The following is a 16,233-nucleotide window of genomic DNA, read 5'->3' on the forward strand; positions in this document are numbered from 1 at the left end:
GATGTATATTAAAAGGCCATAGCAGGTGCATTCATTTCTGCTGGCAGTAAGCTAGTAAATATTATGATGAACGTATCCATATGTTAAAAGCCATTTTAATATGAAGGCGTCACTTATACACCTTTTCTTCTAAAAAAAAAAAAAAATAGATTGAACTGAATTACAAAATGTGTGATTAATTATAATTGATAGAATTAATTATTTTTTTAATTAAGTAACTGATAGAATATCAATAAAGTATATTCTATTCTATTCTATTAACAGAGGCCAGGGAAGAGTTTAGTACCTGATGTCCCAAAATGTCTCAATGGGGGCATCAGGGTTCCACAGCTCTATGGTCTCTGGCTGGTGCAGAACTAACAGAGCCTGAAAATTAAACAGAGAAGAGAGGGAAGGAAAAAAAAACTCTATGTATTAGTGAATTACTGCCAAGACATAAAACATTTATGAGTAACTATAATAAAACCATTACTTTATGTAAATTTTAGTTGGAGTTTTCTTGTGTTCAGGCCTCTTCTAGAGAAAGATTAACTGATTTCTACTGATTCACAGACATCAGTGTACAATGTGTCAGGAGAGCAGTCACCTTTGGACCAAATCTATATTAATAATAATATAAGCACTGGTATGCTAATGACCAGTTGTTGTGACTTATTTTTAATAGGCTCACTTTTGTTGAATGCCACAAAGTTTCCATAGTTTTAAAGGCCAACTCATCAACTGTTACATGTTACACTGAAGTCCATCACATTCCATTAACAGATCATTTTCATTCGCATCTTAGAAATCAATTAAACAATTGACCGCAGTGTAACCACATATATAAACAGATACAAATGATTTAAAGAGTATACATCAGAGTCAAGTCTCAGTGTATTCACAATGTCAATGGGCAGGAGATGGAGTGATTTAGATATAAGGATTCTAATTTCCTGAGATGTACCTGTAGAGGGCTGCTTTCTAAAAAAGAAACTAGCATGGCAGTGAGGAAATGACAGTCTGACCTCCATGGCTTCTTGTGACAGCTGAGTAGTGGTGTTCAGAGGAACCAGTTGCACCAAGCCAGTGATGAGTTCTGCTGTACTGCTTTGGATCTCTGAAGCTTGCTTCACTGGATTCTATCACATAAAGTGGAAATCAAGCTAAAGTAACTCTGACTTAAACAGATGTTGCTGCTGTAGCCTCACAATTAGCTGAATTCCATTTAAATCAGCATAAAACCATTAAAAAATAAATAAATAAAAAAATCAGCCTGAGCAAAAGAATTGCATTAATAACAGTTATTTTTATCCAAGTCACCAGGTTAGGTTTACTTACGTGCAACATCAGCTTTGGGTCTGCATGGATGAGCTTGACCAGAGCGAGAAGAAGGCACTTATAACTTCGAGTGTCTTGCTCTGTGGCTTTCTCTTTAAACTTAAGGCTTGTGGTCTTCTTTCCAATGAATGTCAGACTCTATAGTAAGACAAAGGGCACACAGGTGACGATTACTGCAACTACAAATAGCATTTCCAAATGCGTTATCTTGTAATGATCCTTCAATAAAGTCTTGCCAATAGATACTTATAATAACTATTGCAATATGTCAGCTGTACGGCTTGCAGTCATCAGCTCACCGGTGTCATGCGTAGTGGAGCATGAGTGCCAGTGCTCTGTACCACCCGGTTCAGGGTGTCTGAGAACATAAAGCGAAGCTCTCCAGAGTAATGGTACACTGCATCGATCTTCGGCCACCAGTCTAGATGAGACTGAAAGTAGGTGACACAAAGAAAGTAACATGTCAAAAAAACTTTTAAAAAAAGCAAGTGAGTAAGTAATCAGAAAATGTGTTCTATACTTACATTGGTAATGATTCTGTGCAATGAGTTGACCAAGACAAAGTGGAAGGTTGAGGGGGAGGAGGAGGCCAAACAGACCTAAAGGGCAAAAAGGAAAAATGAACTCAAAGGCAGCACATTTATCAAGAGCAGAATGTCTATACAATGAGTTCTACATCCTGTCAATCTACCTTAAATTGCTGGTTGTTGTGAGGATTGATACGGAAACATGAAACAAAGCAATCCACCATGAGTTCCACGTCAGCGTTCTGACTGCTGGTCCCCCTCCAGAACGGTTTGGTTGGGTTAAACAGCAGAGTCTGGAGGAACAAGAAAACCTCACTCAAAACTGAACAGCTAATGTGTACCCCAATTTAAATGGTATTTGATATAAATGAACCATGACTTTTATACAGAAGGACATTTTGTCGTTATTTCAATAAAGGAAAAAAAAAGAGAGAAGTCAAACCTTGAGATCCATGACAATAGACTGGACCAGAAGGAAAATGGTTGAATGATCCTCCCAGTTGATGTAAGTAGAAGCTTTGCAAAGCTTGACACAGGCAATCGCAGCGCTCTCCATCAGCTGTTTGCCCCCACCCTGGCCAGCTAGAGCTTTCCGCAAATTATCCAAAAAGAGTTTCTGCAGACACAACACAGAAGTGAGGTGACTGATGACACCAATGACCTGTTTAAATGTGACTGTTTGGAGAGTTCCTTCAATCCACCTTGTTGGCTTTGCTCTCTTCCACTGTGTCTTTAGAGATTGTGTGAGTAATCTCTGGACAAAGTATCAGTAGAATGATCAGGAGCGGCCATACAGCTGCCTTCCTCTTGGCACTCTCTGCAAAACTGTCTACCAGGTCAAACAGCTTCTCTGCCGCTTCTGTGAACAAGATGAAACAACGTATGTTAGTGCTGATTCACACTCAAACACTTCACAGGAGAAGCAGATCTAATTCATTTCATGAGCAACACAGAATTTAATGACACAAAATCTAATTGGATCCTAAACAGACAACAGTCCAATTCATACGACAACGCACAAGATTCCTGACGTCGCTCCCAGACATCAGAGCCTCTATGAAGTTTCTGGTTAAATTTTATTTTTCTCAGGAATGTACCCACATCAGTGGTTATCAAGAAAGACTTTGTCTGACTGAGGCATCAGTTCCTTCTCTCTACTGAAAGCAGATACACAGCAAAATCTCTAAATAAAGCGAAAAATGAAAGCAAATTTTATTTTAGACATGAATATCATGATGATGACGTCCTGGCCATCGGTTTGATGGGAGCATTGAGCCTTCTGCTTGTATTAGCGCTGTGTGCTAGCTTTTAGCTGCCTCCTTGAGGATGGAATGTTTTGAATATAACTATTTGACTTTTTTTTTTTTTTTTTTTTGAAATTTTTGTCTTGGGGAAACAAATGGTCCAAGTGCATTTGGTGACGTTACTGAAATGGTCAACTCCATAATTATGCCCAAACTTTGCTTATTTTATTCATATCATGGTAACATTAATATTTTAATAGATATCTGACGTGCATGGACATCGTAGTTACACTGCGCTCCATATTGTAGGTAGTTGGGTGGATGGTGAGGTGTAAATACCACCATCACTGTGATGCAATCATTTGAAGACGTGTTTCTGGTGGTTCAAAGTTCACAAAAATTAAATCTATACATACCAGCCATATCTGTCTGAGGGCGTTGGTACAGCATCGTAAATTCATCAGGATAATTTTCTACCCAGTTCCAAAATGCCTGCAGAGAAAAACCAGGATCATTTAATCTTATTCTGGTTCCATGAAGTAAATAAAATGATGCTTTTATTCTTTATTACAGTAAGGAAACACCTTCTCTAAACTGTTGATGACAGCAAGCTGTGCAGCTTTCTTGAGAGCCCGGAACTTTAAAACGGTTTCTAATGAAAAGAAGAAAAAAAACATCATACACAACTAAATATCCTGATGTGTCTGGAGAATAAATGGGGTGATGTTCAAACTGAAACATACGTACATGCATACAAACAATGTAGCATATATATATATATATATATATATATATATATATATAGCATATATTTTTATTTCCTTTATTTAACCAGGTAAAACCCCACTGAGATCAAGATCTTGTACATAAAGTATATAAAAGTATTCAGCTCCTTGGATGATTTACCATACTACAGTCTTGATCAACAATATTTAGCTTCTTTTGACAATTTTTTAAAATAAAAAAATCATTTAACATAAAAGTGAAAAAATATTTTTTTGTGTGAAAAAAATCACAATAAAAACACCCAACATAAAATAAATGATTACATAATGTTCACTCCCATTCAATGTGACATTGCCCTTCAGGTTAAGTAGTCAATAGTTCTTAAAGTTGTCAGGCAGTTTTTTTTTTTTTGTTTGTTTTTTTTTTAAAGACCAACAATATTAAATAAGCAAATTCCAACCTTGCAGAAGCCTCTTCAGTTTGCAACAGTCCACATTGATGTACTGCATGAGCTCGATGTCATGAACATCCACATTGTCTTCTGAGCACACCGTCAACTCCTGCAGCCTGTGACAGAAAAGCTTTCATTTACCTGACTGGATGTAAAATGGCCTTTGAAAACTGATCAAATTATAATATTGTTTATTTGAATAACAAACATGGTTCATTAATAAAGAGTCGTAAACTATATCCACTATTTATTTTGGAGAAACCAGGATGTGTAATTACATTTATGCTTAAAATATCAGTTGATTCTTAATGATTCTGGCTTAAAATGATAAAAAGTCATTTTGAAATGTCCAAAGAGTCACCTGCAGCTCTGGAACTGCAGGTTGCACACCTCTGCCTCAGTTTCTAAACAATTACATGATATACATATTTTACCACTAATTTAATGCAGCTTGTGGGAATTTTCTAAATGCAAAAAATATTGGCAGTCAGAATAACTCCCACTGTACTTGAATTTGTTAAAGCTGCAGTACGCAACTTTTACTAAAAATTATTGTGTTTTATTTTTTACATATCTGTTCAAAATGACGTTATGTCGTGGCAGTACATATGAGATACATCTGTTAAAAAAAAAAAGTGAAGCTCCTGTGCTCTTACTGCTAGTTGCAGAAATACACAGCTTAGTCAGAACTAATCAGAGCCACGAGGAGGGTCAGTCAGTCATCCTCATATAAGTGCTGTTCACACTCTCCCCCGTTCTCTCTGCTTTGCAGCAGCTAGTTCCCACTAGATCGCCAGAGAGTCTGGCATGAAGGTTCAGGTTAGTAAGCATGGTCGCCAGTGACGGGTGTAAACAGTTTTCCTGTAACGGGAAGTAATTTCTACGCTTTAAGCACACATACACGAGTGTCTCATGTTATACTGTCATGACATAGTTACAATTTTAACAGATATGTAAAAAAAAAAACAAAAAAAAAACATTGTTTATAAAACTACTACAGCAGCTTTAATATAGTATTTCCATAGCGTTACAAATCTCAATTCTACCATTTTTATGTATAATGAAAACATTTTATTACCATAAACATGGAGATAACTATGTCTTTACTGATTTAACAACTACTTTTTCATTATTCCTGGTTATAGAAGCATTTAAAATAACAGTGCCCTGGGTAAATGTCTTACCTCGTTGAGATGCGGCTGAAAACGGCATTGAAGTTGTTGCAGCTCAAAGAGAACAGGACAGCCGAGGCAGAGGCACGCAGCTCTGCCGCGTGCTGGTGACCCTCACGATACGTGTGGATGAAATGGCAGATCTCTGGCAGCAACTGCTTCACCAACATGGTCTCATCCAGACGCAAGGAGTCTTTAGATTGCTGGAGAGACAGGGGAGGGAAGAAAATAATGTCAGCAGTTTAATTTGATTGTCCAGTTTGAAATAGTGGATTATCTATGAGTCAGCAGCTACTACAAAAAAAAAGTAATCACATATTCTCACAGTTCAAGTTCAAGATGAGGCAGGAGATGTAAAACTTATCTATTTCTATTTCTACAAATTGGATTAATGGTGAAGTTTCCATTTTTCTTTTTGCATAATAGTTCTACAAACATTTTAAATATAATACCATGCAGGAAATTTGTCAAAGAAATCTGAGAAAATACTCACCCCTGCCAGGCACTTCTCCAGCGTGTCAAGGATGATGAGCTGAGAAAGATAAAGGTTCTTCTCGGAGGCTTCTCCAAATATCCGCTGTTGAAAAAATAAACCCATCAATGTAATGCATTGGAGCAGTAAAAGATAAATACATACAAATGCACCCACACATTATATATACACACACACACACACACGCATATATCCATCGATTACACTGGTCAACAGCCAAAAACTTGTCTGGGGTTTTCCAACAGTTTTAGGGTCATTTTGATGAGCTGAATCCAAAAATCACGTTGGTTTTTCTCCATAAGGTCAACTTTCTGAACTATGGAGCAACATGAGCATCAAAATGCATGACTTGTTTTCACATCTGGATCCATGAGTGATGAGCAAGAGGAGAGATTCCATCAGGACAGAAAAGAGAAGGAGAATTTTACACAATGAAGACATAATGTTCAAGGCACATGTACTTACCTTTATCAGTGTTTATTATTCAATTTACAGAAATCCAAGTTTGTAACATTTAATTAATACGCTAATAAAAAGCTATTTTTTTCTCCTAAAAACATTTTTGGATCAGAAATATTAATGGAAATGAACTGATAATGTCACAAAAATGTCATCAATTTAGTCAGAAGATCAGATTTCCCTAAATCAAAGCAGATACATTTGTATGTGGGGAAAAAAAAGAGAAAAAAAATCTAGTTCCTCTGCAGAGTTCAGAAACAACCAGTCAGTCATGCACCGCACAATAGAGTTTACTCCTGCATAAAACTATTAGCCATGCTCTCAGGCAGCTTTGATTTAGTAGCTTACGATATGCTCATTTATTAAGAGCTGAGAACATTCTTTCTTGACCAAGCTAAGGTTTTGTATCGAGTCTGTTAGAAATATTACAAGACTTTTAAGACTAAGACTTTTATTTCTTATTCCAATTAAAAATGTGTACACTAAAATTCTTCATTGAGTTATCTTAAACATGTCCAGTCTGCATGTGACTACCAAAGACAATCAAGGAAACAGAAACAGAAGAACAGTAATTGTGACAGTAGTGAAAAAAAAATCTGTTGTTGCCATTACTGGCTTTTTCCACAAACAGATTACTATGATTACTGCAACACTTACCATGTTGTTGACATTTTTGAGTATAGTGGTGAGGCCGCTGATAACAAGGGAGAACTTGTACTTTGAGATGTTGATCAAGCATTCTTTGTTGTGGTCTGTGCTGACTTTGCTGTGTGTGTTCTGATGTCCAACCTTAATAGGAAGCTGGAAGAAAACAAGAACACAATGTCAATGACATGACAAAATGAGACAGACGATCTGCTTGAAGCCTTGTGGGCCCATACTACGTGACTTGAGGAACTGGCTCCTCAGTTTGCTTGTGAATTGAAATAAAGGACAGAAAAAAAAGCAGCCGTATCCCTTATGACATATTTTTGGTTTTAGGATTTTATTGCATGTGTGTTTGCAATTTATTTGAGCACCTTTTTTTGAGATGGACCAACATTTCCCATGTGTGGCAACATTTTGATCTCCCCTCATAAAATCCTCAGCACATAGTAATAATAAAATAATTTATGATAATGTCAAAAACCCAACACAGCAGCTCCTGTGGTCTAATTTCTTTCTCCTAATTTCTGATGTTATAAAGGGTGAGGCCTTTATAACATCAGAGTGTCTGTTGTGTTTAAATGAACTTTAATGAAATGAAAAAGACCTGATCTTTGCTGAGGCATTACAGAGCCCTGCATGAAGGCAAGAATACTAATATTGGACCAAGTTGCCACGCTCGGCTTAGTCGATTTAAGATGCAAAAATAAGACAGCATATAAACATATGGTAACACTATGCAACTGCAGAATTATAAATATTGGAAAGGACAGGAAATTTTAATTTCTATAAAACTGCTGGTGCATTTCTCACTACACAAGCACAGAGTGCAGATGAAGCGCTTCATCTGCTTGCTATATCGGACGAAATCATCTCAAAACAGAGAAACTGTCTGAAGCAGAGCATAGTAAAAAATGCTTTAAAGCAGAAAAATGATATGTGTAATAAAATTTTGCCACTAGTGACGTGAGTATAGTTACAAAGTAAAAAGACCCTTCACAACTCAACCCTCTCCTCCATTTGTTTCCAGTTTTCTTTTCGATCCAGTTATTGCAACATAAACCGATTATGACAATATTCAGACCATATTCAGAATCTATGTGTTGGCCTCACAAACATCATTCATTGGATTATTCAAACTAAAGCTTCATTTTCAAGTTGCCTGTTATACATATATTGTCCACATGATGGAGTGGTAGAGCAAATGAAGCACCATAGCTGGTCAGATCATGAGTGGAGCAATTTGATGGAAAGCCTCAATGCATCACGAAGCTTTATCTAACATCACTAAAATTTTTACCAGAAATTATAAATTGCCTGAAATTATAAAGTGCTTTATCAAGTCAGAGGACTCCAAACATTAAATCCAGTCATTAAACCTTCATGTACAAATTCACAGAAATGTGAAGAAGTAATGTAGATGAAGTGAAGATGAATGATGGAAGACTGATCCTGCAAAAAATAGTAATAAAAATAGAAATAAGTAAATGACTGGCCAGAGTAAATAATGTGCAAAGATACCAAGCAATACAAAGAACTTCACAAACTTACTAGATTTTACAGAGATAATATTTCTGTATAATTTTTAACAGTAAAATTTTGCACTAAGGATACAAACAATTAATTGACTTATGATAAAGTAGTCGCTAACGGTTTGTTATTTTAAAATTAGTTCCAATAATTTAAGTAACATCTGCTGTAGTTTGACGATCATCCAGAAGAGGGCACCAATGGACATACTTAACGGAACTACTCCATACAGGAATAAAGATGGCAGGGCCAGACCAAAAACAGAAAAGAGAAACAGTTGTGTGGGGTGCAAAACATACTTTTTATAGATCTATTTTGAAACATAAACACTTGACAAGCTCCTGAAGTTTCACTCTAATAGCATTCATTCAGCTGAGCTGGAGAAGCAACAACTACTCATTCAGTTCTGATGTGATGTGAGGACAGAAAAGTGGAAGGGATGAGGCAGAACGATTGCGGGAGCAAACATAGCACCAGATAAGTAAGTTTGATTTTGAGGACCGTTATGAGCCAAGTTTTAACATTCCTTCTAGAACAGGGGTGGGCAATCCTGGTCCTTGAAGGCCGGTGTCCTGCAACTCTCAGATGTCTCCCTGGTCCAACACACTTGAATCCAGTAACTGAATCAGTTTCTAGTCAACAGCGTAAGAGGCTCCTATTTTTGCTATACCTTGTAAATATGTAATGAGGAAAATGTTCTATGTATTCATTCAGTATTTAAAGCTGCATACAAGTACAAGCCATTTGCAATTTTTTTAAGTTACATACTGCAGCTTTTTCACATTTTTGTTAAAACTGTCACCATGACAGATAATCTGTGAAAAGATCAAGCTCCTCCACCTCCTCCCTCTGCTACTTCTGCAGTCTGAAGAAATGCACCACTCCCAGTCTAAAACCACCAATCAGACGGAGGAGGAGTGTCTTAGCGCTGCCACTCACTCCTATGAATGCGCTGCTAAATATGCTAATAACGGAGAAATCACGTGCTGTTACAGAAAAACTGTTTATCCGCCATCATCGGTGGTCATGCGCAATAGCCTGAGTATGCACAGCAAGCTCTGTAATCTGAAAGCAGCTGTAGCATAGCAGAGAGCTAACGGGCACAGAAGGATGATTGACAGCGCTACGACCCTCCTCCTGGTTGTTTTGAGAGGAGCTTGATTTTTTTCAAATTTTGTCTCTTCCCATACCATCACAACATAGTGACAGTTTCAACAAGAAAACAAATATTTTTCCAATAAAAGTTACATGTTGGAGCTTTAACACAGCTGACACAAAATAATAGTAAAATGTAATCATAATAATCAGCATATTATGAAAAATTTTGCCCTTCGTGTTATAGAAAGACAGTTACAAGAAAAAAACATTCTTGAAATGTTTTAAGAAAGTGACTGTCAATCTTTAGTTGATCAATAAAAATCAATCAACTTTAGATTAACTCATTAAGTGATAACTTGCATCCATTATATATCCTATTATTTAGATTTTCCATTTTCTTTCCAATCTTAGTTTAGTTTTCTTTTTCAATTTTTATTTCATATTTTGTATTTATTTTATATGTTTTTAGTTATGGTCACATTTCATTTCATTTTTGTTTTTATAATTTGTATTTATTATTTTTTATTTACCATCTGCTTTTTTTAAATCGCAGATTTTCTCCTTTAATATTTTCTCTTTGAATTTCCCCACCCTTCTGTTTATTTACTGTTTTCTTTCTTGTCTTCATATTGTCAATTACCTTTCTCCAAACTGGCAGGTACTCAGTCATCTTCTCTCTTATTGGTCAACATCAACTTCTTATTGTTTTTTATGCACTATTTGCCACATTAACTACTTTTACTAAGCCACTTAGTAAAAGACAGCTGAACTGCGAGAAACAAGAGAGCTGGGAAGAAACGACATTAGCAGCACTCGATTTATATTTTTATTATGTTTTTATTGTCAATTTCTGCAGCATCAGTCCTCCAAACCAACAAAGGACATTCTGAAAATTGGCTAATTTACTGCAGAATCAGTTAATTTGGAAATAAATGAAAATCAAACATTTAAGAGAAAGAGGCACCAAAAGGAAAAATGTTCTCCAAAATGCACCACATAAAGTTGGGGAAAGAGGCAACAAGTCAAAAAGTGTAAATAGTTTAGGTGCCAGTTTAGCAAAGACAAAGGTTAAACTACTTAGAAATTTTATTTTAACAAACTTCTTGCTGTGGAGAGAGATGCAGCTGAGGAAGATGAGAACAGGAAAAGGAGTAAACCATGGAGCCAAAGAAGAAGAGAGGGTCACAAATTCAGCTATGATAAACAAAAGGTAAGTATTAAACAGAAAGGCAATAAATATTCCAACTAAAGTAACAATGTCACAAGATCTCTAGTTAATCTCACAAGTAGCACTATTTTCATCCTGAATAGTTTTCCAAGCTTAAAGATGTGTTCTTTTTTTCTTTCTTTCTTTAAGCCCTGAGTTATTAAGTAGAAGAAACAAAACAGGAGCAGCTACATGACTACTAGGAAAGTAAAAAGGGTGGATGCACCGATTGCAGTTTTCTGGTCGATACTGATTTTTAAAAAGCCTGACCTACTGATTCCAATTTTACTTTTTTATTGTCTGAAATGTTGCTAAATATAGCATCAAAGTCACTGAGTTGGCAACAGAGGGGTGACTATTGTTAACTACAACGTGCAGACATGACCTGGTGGACCGGTGTATCAGTCAATTTCTCTCACAGGAGAGCAGAAGAGGACAGTGGCTGATTTTTAGACCTTTGCTGAGGAAGATAAGATTGGTGGATAAGATCGGCTTCACATGTAAGTATCTGCCAATCTCCAAAATTAAGGAAATCGGCTGCCCAACAAATCGGTACACCCCTCGTAAATAGAGACATAGGACTTTCTCTCTTGCCCTCGATGAAGGTGGACACTTCTTTCCTCTGCTCCCTCCCTGCCCATGCCTGCCCTGGTTTCTCTGTTTTTGTCCCGTCTTTTTCTATATTTTTGGAGCCTTTCTTTGCACATCCTCCAAATCTACAAATTATGGATCTGGTCAACTGATCTCTCAATGCAATTGGTCAAATTTTCGACAAGAAGTCTGGGCACAGGAGAGCCCTCTTGTCCTGCGGGGACACAACCGGCAGGATTCACCCTGGATTTATTCATAACAGGATTTCTGCTGTTTGGAGCTTGTGGATTCCTGGATTATCGACAAATTTGTGACGGACTTGGCTGAACTAGCGAACACTCAGACTGTTGGTGTGGATAGAGACAAGGACTCTAAAACTCACTAATGGGCTGGAATAGATCTTGGAGAAGTTGCTAGTTTCGGTTCAGTGGAACGACCAAAATAGTTTGGATAATTGGGAACTGAGATGTATCGGAGAGACTTTAGGGAAGATTGAAATTTATAATCTTCCCGACCTAAGACATTCTGTATCTGAATTGACTTTCCCCATGTGGCCTTGGAAGGGCTGCATATTTCTAATCTCCTTGAAGATATGTAAACACAATGCTCTTCCCTCCTCACCCCCTCCTGTATCCATGGAGTTGCAAAGCTGAACGCTCCTAAGGACATTCCTGGATAAACAACACCTTTATCAGACTTTGCCAGGAGGCTCAGTAACGTGACTTCATGGCCCTTTGACGTCACCGCCTTCACTCGTATCGTTGTTTTGCCCATTGTTTTGTCTGAATGTTGCCATTTGCCTTAATGTGTCCTTTCCTCTTTTTTGTTTTAGAAACGGTGGAGTACTCCCTATTTAACCCAGAAAAGGATTATTTTAGTTTATTAGTAATATCAGAAATTGTGGAGTACGCACTATTTAGATCAGTATTATACAGCCTAGAAATGGAATCAGAATTAGAATTAGAATAACTACGAACTTGGAATCCAGAAATACTTAACAGGAACAGTCACTGCTTAGTTTATATGACTTTTAACCCAGAAAAGGATTTAGATCAGTCATTCTTTAGCTTATTTTACCAGAAACTGTAGAGTACTCACTATTTAGAAATGGTATTAGATACTTAGCAACCCTGAACAGGAGCACTTAGTTTACACACTTTAGAACAACATTAGATTAGATTTCTTTCCTCTTTTTGATTTCCTTTGGTTTGTTATTTTGTTTGCATTTCCCTTAAACTCATGTAAAGCACTTTGAATTGCCTTGTTGCTGAAAATGTGCTATATAAATAAAATTACCTTAACAAAACAGAGCTGTGTATTAGACAATATAAGGTAAGACCCACAGTCAAACTCAAGCTCATAAGTATTCCCCCGCACCCTCGTCACTAAGAAAAACATACATTTTGCCAACTTCACAACAAAAAAGCTAGAAGAAAATAAAACTGTTCATGTCACAAATAAGATTACCAAGATTAACCAAAATATTAGAAAGGCTTTAGTTGGAGTTCAGGGTAGCAATAACTCTTAACTGCTGTAATCCGAGTTGAGCTGGTAAATCCGAGTAACAAGCCATAATTTATGCCAATTAACACTAAAAAAAACTCTAAGAAGCTTTGAGAACAAAGACATGAATAAGTGATTAGAACACCGACGTCAGCATTCTCTGATTTTACGATCATCATTTTTCCAAGTGTTTTCCAGAAGCAATGCCAAGAACACGTCAACAAAACGGTTTCTTTAAAAAGAAGAAAATAACTTTGTTGTTTCACCTGCTAACAGGAAGCAGCTTCAAGTTGCCGCACATATCTGAACATTAAACTGTTCTGAACATTAAACTGTTCAGATATGAGAAGGAAGCAAAACTGGCTTGGACTCCACAGCAGGAACTTTAGCAGGGCATTTGTTTACGACCGGGTGCATTTGGCCTGCTACTGTTAGCTTGCTATCCGGGATAAAATAAAATTAGCCAAGTAGCTCCACTCAGCTCATTCATCTTTAAAACTTCTGTAACGATGTTTTACTGTACATCTTTCTAAGTCTGATCGCTTCTTCCCAAGACGGCTGAACTGCGAGAAACATGAGAACTGGGAAGAAACGACGTTAGCAGCACCGAGCTCATCTTTAGTGTTTTAAACACAGGTTGATTTCTTTAGTTGACTGGAAAACCGCTTCCTAACTCAATGTGCATTTAACATCTGTGTAAAGACCAAACCTCTATGCTACTACAACAAAGCCGCTGAATTAGCCCACCTCAATTAGCCCATTTTACCTGCTCATCAAATCGGGTAATCACGGCCTGGACCCATTCCACTGGTTTGTGAGCCGCCATGGCCGGCCGTGGGGACACACAGCTCTGGTGGGAAGTCCGAGGTTTAGAGTCGGTGTAGACAGACGTATTTCCCCATGAAAATATGACTTGGGTGGGTTAGAAAGGACAAAGCGGGCGAATATTTTCCCTTTTCTATTGGATTCACCATGGATCCACCGCCATGACAAGCCACCGGAAGTCTTCTTCGGTCAACTGAAGGGAGGCGTTGGATCAAGTTAGCTGAAACTAATGGCTTCCAGGCAAATACTTGACCCTTCTGTTTACGGGAATTTGGTGCTCGAATACATTTATTATTTTTAAATTATAATGCTGCATCTTAAACAGAAGCCACTCCAATTCTGAACTATTTTCTTCATATTTTTTTTCGTTTTATGTTTAAATATTTTATTGTATGTCACGGCTATTAAAAATATGGCTGAAAAGACCAAACTTATTCAGTTACAATGAAAAAGGACATTATTAAAAACAATGATGTTCGCTATTATTAAAAATGCAACTGTGATTCATGTTAGTTCTCTTAATTTACTTTGACGGCGAGCTACTTTGGTATACTTCCGCAGTTGGTTTAAGAACTAAATGCTCATTTCTCGTCAGGATGTTTTCAATAATTAAATGCCAGATATCGGTTTGATAACACCGTAGAGTGCAATAGAATCTTGCTTAGAAAGAGGGCGGTAGCTTGCGTCTCCTTCTTCTTTTATTGGCGGATGGTAAACTAAATGAAGCGCATTACCGCCGCCAATAGACTGGAAGGTAGATCTGAAGAAGGAAAGGACAGGACATGAAGCCTGATGCGTCACTCCTGGCCCCTTTATCACAAAGCAGGGTGAAGTCATTACAATTTCCTCACTGATTTATGAAGTTAGCTTAAATTACGCTCACTAAAAAGTCAATGTTACTCAATTAGTTACGGCTTGCGAATACCTACATTTTTAAGTTTTGAAAACTATTTCTGAGGCAAGTTTGCATAATTTTTTAAAAGTAAACTCCATATTTCGTTTTATTGTATAATATGTCTGTCTGTATTGGGTTAAGGTAACTTAAATAATTCTAGGCATTCGGGTTCCTCAAATGAATTGAGTAGCTGTGACAACTAGAATGTTATAATTATATCCATCCATCCATCCATCCATTTTCTATACACCCTTGTCCCTTAGTGGGGTTGGGAGGTTTTGCTGATGATGCCTATCTCCATTTAACGTTCCGGGGGGAGAGGCGGGGTCACCCTGGACAGGTCCAGCCTGTCGCAGTTATAATTATATAGGAAGAATGAAACTGAATAACTTTGCTGAATAGGATCTTCTTTAAATGAAATTTACCAAGTTAGTCTGATTCAGTGATGAGTACAATCAACACGCTTTAAGTAATTTAAAAGTTATTACATTATGAGTGTAGGATACTTATAGTTCACTTTCCATAATAAACTGGTACTATCACTTTTTTCCCCCTGCTGCTCTCACAGAAAATATTCTTAAATTTTATGTTTTTTAAAACTCAATTGTTTAGTTCAATAAACCTAAACTGTCTGAGGCAATCCGCTTCCTCAAATTGTTTGAGCTCAAGTAACTTGTTTAACAGTGTAGTTATTGAAAGATATTTTCTCACGAGATCCTGATCGAGTAATTATGAGATGAAGCCCCTTTTTGTTCCTCTGGTGAATGCAGTGCGTTTCTGTACATTCCCACTGACATCAACCGTTAACTTCCTTTCTTTCTAGATCAGGGGTGGGCAACTCCAGGCCTGGAGGGTCTCCTGAAACTTTTAGATGCATATCTACTTCAACACACCTGAGTCAAATAATGAGGTCGTTAGCAGGACTCTGGAGAACTTGACTGCACTGAGGATGTGATTCAGTTACTGGATTCAAGTGTGTTGGACCAGGGAGACATCTGAGAGTTGCAGGACACTGGCCCTCGAGGACCAGGATTGCCACCCCTGTTCTAGATGCACATCACGCTTACCTCAGAAGATGGTTCGCGTTCCTCACTATGGTGGGCGGGACGTGAGCGCACAGCAGCTGGAACATGGAGAACCTGGAGGTTGAAGTTCTGTTGGAGTTAACTAAACCCACATATTTCATTTTATCTTATAGAAAAACTCATTGCTGGCCTAAACATAATAAAGACTCAGTTCAGTTTATTATTCCTCTTTACATATGTAATTACATTCTGGCACTTTTTTTTTTAACGTGCAACCTTTTGTATTTAGGCAATGAATGCAATAGCTACACATGAACTTTATTTTTATATTTTAAATCCAAAGGAACAATAAAATTAACATCACAAGTCAGCTAATGTCACCGGTCACGATGTCACTCTGAACCCATCCAATCACTGAATAGATGTTTAGAACAGATATATGTGTGGATGTGCCAAAACTTTCTCCAGCTGAACAGAAATAAAACTGAAGTTATTATCTTTGGGCCTAAAGAGGAGCAAACTAGA

The 16,233-nt window shown here is 37.3% G+C and overlaps 1 protein-coding gene across 3 annotated transcripts in view; it reads right to left on the reverse strand.

Moving 5' to 3' along the window:
* LOC106963178 (neurofibromin) overlaps positions 1 to 14,026 on the reverse strand; it is an 86,623-nt gene extending 72,597 nt beyond the window's left edge. For 2 of the 3 annotated variants that reach the window (XM_015057937.1, XM_015057936.1), the window contains exons 1-15: positions 13,730 to 14,026; positions 7,047 to 7,190; positions 5,931 to 6,014; positions 5,450 to 5,640; positions 4,275 to 4,381; positions 3,673 to 3,740; positions 3,505 to 3,580; positions 2,546 to 2,703; positions 2,287 to 2,460; positions 2,009 to 2,137; positions 1,842 to 1,916; positions 1,617 to 1,748; positions 1,318 to 1,455; positions 1,005 to 1,118; positions 287 to 366 (exon numbers count right to left, since the gene is read on the reverse strand). In XM_015057937.1, coding sequence (XP_014913423.1) covers positions 287 to 366; positions 1,005 to 1,118; positions 1,318 to 1,455; positions 1,617 to 1,748; positions 1,842 to 1,916; positions 2,009 to 2,137; positions 2,287 to 2,460; positions 2,546 to 2,703; positions 3,505 to 3,580; positions 3,673 to 3,740; positions 4,275 to 4,381; positions 5,450 to 5,640; positions 5,931 to 6,014; positions 7,047 to 7,190; positions 13,730 to 13,789 — 1,730 coding nt within the window. In that variant the 5' untranslated portion in view covers positions 13,790 to 14,026. The remainder of the gene's footprint in view (positions 1 to 286; positions 367 to 1,004; positions 1,119 to 1,317; positions 1,456 to 1,616; positions 1,749 to 1,841; positions 1,917 to 2,008; positions 2,138 to 2,286; positions 2,461 to 2,545; positions 2,704 to 3,504; positions 3,581 to 3,672; positions 3,741 to 4,274; positions 4,382 to 5,449; positions 5,641 to 5,930; positions 6,015 to 7,046; positions 7,191 to 13,729) is intronic. The other variant, XM_015057939.1, reaches the window with a different exon arrangement.
* Positions 14,027 to 16,233: the final 2,207 nt, after the last annotated feature.

The sequence above is a fragment of the Poecilia latipinna genome, unplaced genomic scaffold, assembly GCF_001443285.1.
Source record: "Poecilia latipinna isolate Pla-1442-1.1 unplaced genomic scaffold, P_latipinna-1.0 Scaffold1501, whole genome shotgun sequence".
NCBI classification, from domain to species: domain Eukaryota; kingdom Metazoa; phylum Chordata; class Actinopteri; order Cyprinodontiformes; family Poeciliidae; genus Poecilia; species Poecilia latipinna.